Raw genomic sequence first — 10,000 nt, 5'->3', positions numbered from 1 at the left:
TACATTGAACACAATCAGTGCCATTTTACTTGGAATCCATGTTGCATTGAAACGACTTGCAAAACGAACATCTATGGATAGCTCTGGAGTTGAAGGGACATATGTTGCAATAGTATCAGCTTCAAAATTCATCGTCACCGTAATAATACTTAAGTCTGCCGTTAGACTGAAGTTACAGCTTAGTTCTTCATTTATAAATCCTTTGGTCAGACTCGTGTTTGTTGAGGAAGTGATTGCTACATCAGTGATTGTCTCAAACGGAGGAGGCTCATGCCAAGTGATGCTGCCGCCATCTGAAACATGATCACTACAGAATTGCTTATAAATTCAATTATTATAATATTTGCATTATCTGTAGAACAAAGAGTTAGTGGAGTTTCTAGCTGTCATAAGTTACAATAGTCTTGATGTTTTCAAACGGAATTTGGAGTACTTGGCAGTTCAGTATTAGATTTCGGTTAAAGCGATGTAAAGACCTCAGGACTGTTCTGTAAACTTCCGTATTATTCAAACGTGAAAATCCCGTTTTTTAAAATATATGACTGCATGGACATTTAAGCATTACTGAACAAAACGTACACCAGTACACTGCACAAAATAATTGTCTATTCCGTTTCAAATCAACATCCTTGCAATCATTATACAGCATTCTGATAAGTGCATAATATCGCATTATAAATGTTAATAAAGATGTCACGCTGTTCCATGAACCCCGGAAACTAGAACAGTCTCGTTGACTTCAACACGCCGAATATCCAGTCTTTTGCCAAATTACAGCCTACTCGTTATGCAAAGTTTGTGTTGTTTGCTATTTCTTGCTCACACAGCCAGGGTTGCATAAGTAGCACAATAGCAAATTGCATTTCAAAAGATCTGAGAGGATCAAGTGATCGCAAATACACGGAGGTTTCATCGGATATCCAAACACCCAGAAGTGAGTTGACAAACGACGCTGAAGGCTGAGGTTTTTAATCGGTTTTTTGTTTACTGTTGTCAGCTCAGAGGTGTTTGATCACTGTAAACTGCATACACAATCGAATGACGAGTAATCTTGTACTTTATGCATAAGCATAATTATTTCCATATACACTATATTGCTTTCTGAGGTTAGGAACGGTCAGCTCAGAGGTGTTTGATCACTGTAAACTGCATACACGATCGAATGACGATTAATCTTGTACTTTATGCATAAGCATAATTATGTCCACATACACTATATTGCTTTCTGAGGTTAGAAACGGGAGCTCCGCTTTTAGGTTTGGCTAAATCTGTACATTAATGAGTTTGAGAAGTATATAGCGGTAACTATTTTACACATGTTGCAATATTGCTATTAATAAGCGTATTATTAGCGATTCTTGACAACCTGATAGTAATTCAAAACTCGAAGAGCAATATACTTACCCGCTAAATGCATTATGCCTCCAAAGATTAGGTAAAAGGTAGCCGGTCGTATACTCTTATGGTCTAAGACCGCCATATTAAATACCTTGTCCTCAGTGCTTTTGCTTCGCTAATCAACCGTGTCATGAATCATGTGACGAAAAGCCGCATATGGTCGAGGAAATTTGCCTTCTAGTGTATTACTGTTTCAAAGTGCCTCTTGAAGTGGAAGTTAACAAAATCCTCCACAAAAACGAAAAAGATTATTCCCTAGCTTAATCCGGGGAAGAACATTGCTAATTGTGTCGACAACTTTTTGTGGAACTTGGCTTGCCGTATCGTCCGTTTACGCGTAACGCGAGCACAATGATTGGAGCAGCTGAAGGAAACTATTTCCTATTTGGGTTTTAATTTCAAAACATTCTCTCTCTTTTTTTTTTTTTCATATAATACATACCTCGTAAGAATTATGAGGCAACGTGAGCAAGAAGAGATTCAAATCGCGCCGGTTCAAGCCTGGATTTTTTCAGACTCCTTTACAACTGCATTATTTGCTGAATTTACATGACCTCTCAGACATAAAGAATAAACTATTTAATCATCCCTTTACATTATACGAATTGCGACCAAGCATCATTAGAAGGACATTGAATGAGGAAAAATCACTTGACCTGAGGACCAGGCCTAAGGTTATGTCAATACATTCCTAAAACTCACGTTGATACGCTAGATATTACGAGATAAAAAGGAGGACGAACTTAAATCAGCTTGGAGCTTATCGAACAACTTAAAGAAAGTTGTAAGTAAGTGAGATCATTGCGACAGAAGAAAAAGTGAGCAAGAGTGAATTTAAAAGAACACGCAGGAACGTGCAAAAGCACCGGAGGTGGCTTGACTGAGGCATGTATGGTGTCCATTGGTGACAACAATGTCAGAAATAACAGAGATAAAGGAATGTGGAAGAGGTTACGGATTTTTCATAGTTCAGGCAGTAGCCCTGTTGCTTGCAGCTCAGGAGCAGTCCCTTCGGATCATCTTTGTTAACTACTACATTGAAAAGTCAGCCATCATCGTCATCATCATTAGGATTAGGTTAAAGTAAGTAGTATCTCCGAGTGTTTACCACCACAGAGAACATACCACAACGCCAGGAACTCCATGCCGTACTCTTTGCGTGCAGTTCGATCACCGTCTCATTTGATCGACTTTCCTCTGATCCGTGTAGCTGAAGCTTTGAATACATGAAAAACGGCTCGAGCATTGACGGACGAGGGGGGATAAACAAGGTGCGCACCGAGGACCACAAGTTAATTCACTGCCGCCTGTTACCCTCGTAATATTTACCAACGGCTAAGGGGCTACGGGTCAAGAGCCCATGAAGCGAGGCCGAATGGGCTGTTGACCCAGAAAAAGGCAATAATACAGTTAGCAAATGCAAGTTAAAGAAATAATTATTTGGGAATAAAACGAAAGAAAGCGTCACGCTTTCCGCTACTCGAGGACTCATAGTTACTAATAGTTATTTATTCTTACTGGCTTTACGGTTAGTGAAAATATGGGTTTGGAATTGACCGCGTTTTGGTGTTTCTGGGTACTGCTAAATTAAATAGAAAACTAGTGAATTCCGCGGTAAATTTCACGCGAAAAACCGATATCGCACGAATTACGAAGCGATGAGTGCACTATCGGTTTTTCAAGTGTAATTTACTGTGGAATTCACCAGTTAGGCAATGAATTTTTCTTGAATCGCACGAGTTTTTTTTCATTTTCTTCGCTTTCATCTTTAGAACAATTCATTGCCCAACTAGTATCGCATGAGTTTTAAAAGAAAACAAGTAAATCCTCAGCAGTCGAACGGAAAGGAAAAAAAAAGCCATTTCAGAGTCAACTGTCAAAAGCCAGCGAATACGAATCATGCTAAAATTAGAAATCACAGACGTACTAGCTCGTGATGTGACAGATCGTTGGGATACTTTGTCAGTTCAAAGTGAAAAAATATTTTTACTAATGTACTTTATTCCACTTTATCTCTGAGAACGAGATCATTAATTCACATTTTGATTTTTTTTCTGCATTGAAACACGCCAGCTTGGCTTGGATCAAGAATCGGGAAAATACGGCAACCAAGAAAGGACAAACTTTAAACAACATCTCCAACAAATTACCTGAACGTGCTTTAAACAAACGTCTGAAAACACAAGCTAGCGATATTTCTCCTTTATTACATCCATTTAGAAATCACTGGTGATCCTAGGCTTGCAATCTGATTGGCTCTCAGCAGTGCGATTTATTACCAAATCGCACTATTTTTGACTCTCTATCATACCATTTTCCCAGCCAATGAGAAAGGAACAATAAACCAAAACAACCAATCAGATTTCAAGGCTTGTTTAAGGTAACCAATCAAATTGCAGGAAAATGAAAGACGAAAAACTGTTGTGTGGCGAATTTTGCACCTTTTGTTTTCAACTGGACCAAGGAAATATTGGTACTGACTAAAAGTATGTATTTTAGCGATTAAATAATTATTGTGTTATTTCTAAATAGATGTAATAAAGTGGTAATTGAACTTCGTGTCGTGCAATTTTGGACTAAAATCATACATGTGGTTTCAAATGGAACTCGCGCTGAGCACTCGTTCGATTTTGAAATTACACGTATGATTTCAGACCAAATTGTACTCCACTCAGTTCAATTACCATTATTAATTTTACGAGAACTCATTGCGATTACGTGTTTATAAAATACAGGCAAAATTTTCTTATCATTGTCCACCACATCAAAAAAAACACAGTTAAGCAAAAAGAGTAAAAAACACTTATTCAGCTTATTCCCTCTCGTTTTGCAGCAAACAAACAAACAAACAAAATCAACTATTTCTTTAAGTCCGAAAGAGTACAGATGATTGCTCTTTAATTCCAGTTGAGAATAAAAATTCGAGTTTCATTCCTGAACAAAGAAAAAAACGATTAAACCATTTTTTTAAATACGAATCCACTTGAAATAAAGCATCGGTAAAGGTAGCAAACGGTTTAGTGTCCGAGACAAGAATTTTTGGAGTAACTTCTTCCACCAAGTTTGAGCTATCACTGGTATACTGTTTGGTCATTCTCGTTCTCTTTATCTCTTCTTTCGTTTCTGTTCTAGTCATAGGTCGTCCAGGCATCACGCAACCTTATCAGATTTCTTAAAGATAAGCTTATGCCAAACATTCAAACACAGAGAAAAAAGCAGCTCTAAACAAATTAAAAATAAACACTCAGCTTTAAGTTCATAGTTCTCCGATGCTTGACTGCGAAGCCACCAGTGTAGACCACAGCTATCATGATATGTCAAACTGGATTGAGACCGGCGAGAAATGCAAAAAAGTCTTTTCCAAACCATTTTCCACCTGAACATGCCTCCCTAAATACGAAAAGCGTTGAGTGTTAAGAGTTATAGTTGGCGTACTATGAAGCCTCGTTTATGTTTAGGTGTTTAGGTGAGAAAACCAGTACTTGGTCAGCAGTCAACTTTTAAAAAGCCAGCGATATGGTCACGTGATACTGGTCACATAGAAGTCCTGGTAACATAGAAGTCCAATATTAAAGATGCATGCTGTAAACTAGTGTGATACTGATCACATTGGCATTCATGAAAGGGTGGACGTACGTACGTGCGTACCAACGTACGGACGGCAAAATTTTCTTGTAATTGTCGAGCCACATCAAAAAAACCGTTAAGCAAAAAGATTAAAAAACACTTGTTCCCTCGTTTTGCAGCAAAAAAACAAATTCAATCAACTATTTCTATATGTCCAAAAGAGTACAGATGATTGCTATTTAATTCCAGTTGAGAATAAAAATTCGAGTGTCATTCCTGAACAAAGAAAAAAAAACAATTAAACCTCTTTTTAAATACGAATCCACTTGAAATAACGCATCTGTAAAAACAGCAAACGGTTTAGTGTCCGAGAAAATAATTTTTGGAGTAACGTCTTCCACCAAGTTTAAACTATCACTGGTATACTGTTTTGTCATTCTCATTCTCTTTCTCTCTTCTTTCGTTTCTGTTCTAGTCATCCAGGCATCACGCAACTTTATCAGATTTTCTAAAGATAAGCTTATGCCAAACATTCAAATACAAAGAAAAAAGCAGCTCTAAACAAATTAAATATAAACACTCAGTTTTAAGTTCATAGTTTTCCGATGCTTGACTGCGAAGCCACCAGTGTGGACCACAGCTATCATGATATGTCAAACTGGATTGAGACCGGCGAGAAATGCAAAAAAATATTTTCCAAACCGTTTTCAACCTGAACATGCCTCCCTAAACACGAAAAGCGTTGAGTGTTAAGAGTTATAGTTGACGTACTATGGCAGGTTAGCCGCGTCGAGCCACAGAAAACGTGCGAAAAGTGAAGCTTCGTTTATGTTTAAGTGTTTAGGTGAGAAAACCAGTACTTGGTCAGCAGTCAACTTTTAAAAAGCTAGCTATATGGTCACGTGATACTGGTCAGCGGATACCTTGTTTTGACGGGTGTCAATTAACCATAACATAGAAGTCCAATATTACAGATGCATGCTGTAAACTAGTGTGATATTGGTCACATTGGCATTCATGGAAGGGTGGACGTACGTACGTGCGTACCGACGACTTACGGATGGTCAATGACGTCATAACTAAAACCAAAATTTCTCGCATCGATGGGTTACCATATTTTCTTGACTATGGTGCTCCGCGCGTGGAGCTCCACTAAAATAACAGCCTTTACTGGCACCTTTACATTTTAGGTAGAATTAGTGGCGCGAAAAGCGAAAACATACATGATATTGTGTGAATGTGGGAAACTTTTAAGATACGGCACGTTAATGTGTCGAGGATAGTACACTGGTACTCGGCGTGTGTCACGAGCAAAGTGAAATGGCAGAAAAGAGGTATAAAATTTATGTGAGAATGCTTCGGAGTTGAGGTAAGATTAGCGAGCGGATGTGAACATCTTATGTGATCACGAGATTGAGACAGATATCTGATAATTGCGCAGGTACGTGTAACTGACAAATCACTATATTCACGTAGGAATACCTAGAGATCTCCCAAGAGATCGATCTCAATATTAATCTGAAGGTAGGTAGGTAGGTAGGTAGGTAGGTAGAACACCTACCGCGCACCCGTGGCTCAGTTGGTTGAGCATCAAGCTGCCATGCGGGAGGTCGTGAGTTCGACTTCGGCCGGACCAACACTCAGGGTCTTTAAATGACTGAGTAGAAAGTGCTTCCTTTGCAATTACATCCGCAAATGGTTAGACTTTTAAGTCTTCTCTCTGGAGGTCCCGTCTCACAAATAACTTCCATGTTCATTAGTTCCTTGTGGGGCGTTAAAGAACCCACACACTATTCGAGAAGAGTAGGTGATGAAGTTTTCAGTGTTGTGGCTGTCCTCTGTGTGTATATGGGTGGGTGGGTATAGCAGGTCCACATCAGCTGAATAACTGGCAAAACTTCAACCTGCTCAAACAAATAAACAACAAAAAAACAACCAACAAACCTACCCTGAGGTGAAAAGGAGCGAGAAAAATGAAAATGTACATTAGGACCATCATCGGAACCGGTGAGAAATATTTAGGTAGTGCCCCTGGTTTTTGGTTCATAAAGAAGTATAACAAAGAAGTTGAATGAGTGGCAAGGTCAAATCCTTTCCTTGTAAATGAAATCAAAGGAGAACTATAAAGAAGTCGTGGATACATTGCTTACAAAAATACAAAAACCCCATTTACACGACAGGAAAAAACGGCAAGGCAAGGATAAAAATTGGCAAGGGTAGCTAACATTTTGGTAAGGCAAGGATTGTTTACACATACATCTTTTTATCCTCGCTAAGGTTGTTTTGGGCAAGGCTATTTTGCTCCAGGCAAGGCTTAACATTGTAACAGAGCATGCGCACTTTGCAAATTAAACATGGCGTCGAGCTTGTTGATGTTCGTAAACTCCTTGCTAAGGAAAAAAAACGAGGCTGAAGAGAAACGACGACAACGTGAAATAAAGAAACAGAAAAGTGAGGAACTGAAGAGGAAAGAGAGTTTAATGAGATACCGTGGCTGCCGTAGGAAAAAAAATGTTTCTTTTCATGCTCGCGATGTCAACACTAATTAACCCTCCAAGGGAACGAAACATCTGGATGAATCCTAAGTCAGATGACTGGTTTAGAATGGCTAACAGTAGCTTTACTCAAGAGCAGTGGTATGAGAATTTTCGTGTCACAAAAAATACGTTTACGTTTATTCTTGGTGAAATCGAACATGAAATAGCAAGACGTGACACTCCAATGCGAAAAGCCGTTCCAGCGAGGAAGAAGTTAGCAATGATACTCTACTACCTCGCCTCTACGTCCGAGTACCGAACGATTGCAAACCTCTTTGGAGTATCAAAGGCATTCCTTTGTAATTCCATCAAAGATGTGTCTTGTGCCATTATTAAAAGTCTGCAGGGAAGATTAATTTACATTCCAAAGAATGACGAGCTGAAATCTATCCTTGAGACTTACAGAGAAAAATGGGGTTTCCCAATGTGTGCTGGGGCTATTGATGGGACACATATCCCTATCATTGCACCAAAGGAGGACCACACCGACTATGTAAACAGAAAAGGTTACCACAGTGTTGTCATGCAGGCTGTGGTAGACTGTAACTACCTTTTTAGGGATGTTGTCATTGGATGGCCAGGTAGTGTTCACGACGCTCGCATCTTGTCGAATTCTAGTGTCTATGGGAAAGGGAACAACAAAACATTGTTCCCAGATATTAGAGAAAAAATTGGGGATCAAGATGTTCCGATTGTCATACTCGGTGACCCTGCTTATCCATTGCTGCCTTGGCTTTTGAAGGCATATCCTGAAACCCCGAACACTCCCCAGAGCCAAGGGGTGTTTAATTACAGATTGAGCAGAGCGCGCATGACAGTCGAAAACACTTTCGGGCGATGGAAGGGTCGATTTCGCAGATTTTCCAAGAGGATAGATTTGGAGGTACCTGGAGTGGTCAACTTAACTGCTGCATCCTGTGTTCTTCACAACGTGTGTGACTTACAAAAAAATGAAGTCTTGGAAGACTGGATGGATGGAACAATTGCACTTCTTCAGCCTCAGTCACCTCCAAATGAGCTTGAAGGAGGAGACGATGCCACAGACATTCGCTCAGCATTTAAGACCTTTTTTATGTCTCAAGATGGTGAGAACATTGGAACAGGGTCACAACCTGTACGCTAGAAAAGATTGCAACCCAATGTCATGGAAATTTATGGTACCAAAAAATTGGTGTACTGAAAGATTGTTTGTTGCGAGAGGGGCACACATTCCTAGCAACTTGGACGAAACCTTGAACTGTCAAATATACATAAGAGTCAATGAAGCTTTATTGAAACAGTCAGTTACGTTGTTAGCAATGAAATTAAATGTTAAACACAACATAAGAAAACAGGAGAGAAATAATCAGATGAAGGCTTATTACTCTTATGAAGCTACTCAATAATGCCGTTCTTGATGTCTATAATTTATTTTCCTCAGTGTACATATGTTGAGTCTATTTAAATGTCATTTTTTTCACGAAGAAAAGACTTTTGTTCATGAACTGTCAAGGATTACCCGGATTTCGTTTGGTAAAGTGCGTAATAACTAAGGTTTCGAGTATACAAAGCAAAACAACTTTTTAAAATTAATATTAAAACACTTGCAGTTACCTAGACTATTTCGAACGTAAAAGACTTAACAAAACGTGACTGTATGACTTGCAAAAAAAGCCTTTCATTACAACGGTGTGTAGCTGGACTCTGATGACGAATATGGACGCGCACTTTCGTCTACTACTCCACCCATGGTCCCATAGCCCCATCCAAACAATCTGCTATCACGTTGGCCTGGATCATCATACCCAGTTGGACTGTATACCACAGGTCCAGCTGATGACTGCATGCTTGTCGAAGGCGTATATGCATTGCGTGTTAAGAGTTGAAGAACCGCTAACTCGTGTTGCCTTTCCTCTCGTCGCCTCTCGGCCTTTATCTTTGTCTGCTCCAACTGTAATGCCGTTTCCCGCTTGTGCCGTTTTTCTTCAATCTTGAAAAATCTTTGGAGAAAAAAACAACCTCTTTGGATACAATATTTCAACGACTGATGACCACACACATGAGTTGTATGAGGCTCTGTAAGACCATTATTTAACAATATGAAGATATATCTCATAATTTAGTCAAAACTAACAAAGCGCACATTGCACTGATATCATAGGCAGGACTTGACAGAACTCAGATCTTGAGAATCCTGACTGTAGCTTCACAACCACAGTTTGTATTATCTCAAAATCTGACACTCCAAAGAAATAATTTTGCAAGTTTCAAGGCAAACAGTACACTGCTATGATTTAAGCTGAGTTGCTATTATTATGCCACTCTGACAGGATGGTATGGCGTTTGAAATGTTGATAATAACATCAATGAATTTCTTACATTCTTTGTGGTAAGGAATAATAACTGCTCAGCAAAGGCAAGCACTTTTCAACAACACTGTGCTTGCTTGAACATAGTGAATTTCAAAGTTCAGTACCTGTCCATTTCTGAAGCTGCCGAGGTTATCATCTTGTCACAGA

At 39.2% G+C, this 10,000-nt stretch overlaps 3 protein-coding genes across 5 annotated transcripts in view; 1 reads left to right on the top strand and 2 right to left on the bottom strand.

Moving 5' to 3' along the window:
- Positions 1-1,490, bottom strand: part of LOC137983701 (fibroblast growth factor receptor 3-like) — a 96,784-nt gene extending 95,294 nt beyond the window's left edge. For all 3 annotated transcript variants that reach the window (XM_068830865.1, XM_068830866.1, XM_068830868.1), the window contains exons 1-2: positions 1,405-1,490; positions 1-293 (exon numbers count right to left, since the gene is read on the bottom strand). The exon at positions 1-293 is cut by the window's left edge and continues 94 nt beyond it. In XM_068830865.1, the coding sequence (XP_068686966.1) occupies positions 1-293; positions 1,405-1,480 (369 nt within the window). In that variant the 5' untranslated portion in view covers positions 1,481-1,490. The remainder of the gene's footprint in view (positions 294-1,404) is intronic.
- Positions 1,491-7,497: 6,007 nt separating this feature from the next.
- On the top strand, positions 7,498-8,625 carry LOC137981944 (uncharacterized). Its single transcript, XM_068828971.1, has one exon. The coding sequence runs from the start codon at positions 7,498-7,500 to the stop codon at positions 8,623-8,625; it is 1,128 nt and encodes a 375-aa protein (XP_068685072.1).
- Positions 8,626-9,054: 429 nt separating this feature from the next.
- Positions 9,055-10,000, bottom strand: part of LOC137983713 (uncharacterized) — a 1,686-nt gene continuing 740 nt past the window's right edge. Inside the window, exons 2-3 of the mRNA XM_068830886.1 lie at positions 9,958-10,000; positions 9,055-9,481 (exon numbers count right to left, since the gene is read on the bottom strand). The exon at positions 9,958-10,000 is cut by the window's right edge and continues 216 nt beyond it. Coding sequence (XP_068686987.1) covers positions 9,163-9,481; positions 9,958-10,000 — 362 coding nt within the window. The 3' untranslated portion in view covers positions 9,055-9,162. The remainder of the gene's footprint in view (positions 9,482-9,957) is intronic.

This window comes from Montipora foliosa, chromosome 13, assembly GCF_036669935.1.
Source record: "Montipora foliosa isolate CH-2021 chromosome 13, ASM3666993v2, whole genome shotgun sequence".
NCBI classification, from domain to species: domain Eukaryota; kingdom Metazoa; phylum Cnidaria; class Anthozoa; order Scleractinia; family Acroporidae; genus Montipora; species Montipora foliosa.
This window is presented reverse-complemented; position numbering and strand designations above follow the sequence as displayed.

What these genes read in the sequence shown, in the direction of transcription:
- LOC137981944 (XM_068828971.1), top strand. Translation starts at nt 7,498, where the DNA reads ATGTCAACACTAATTAACCCTCCAAGGGAACGAAACATCTGGATGAAT.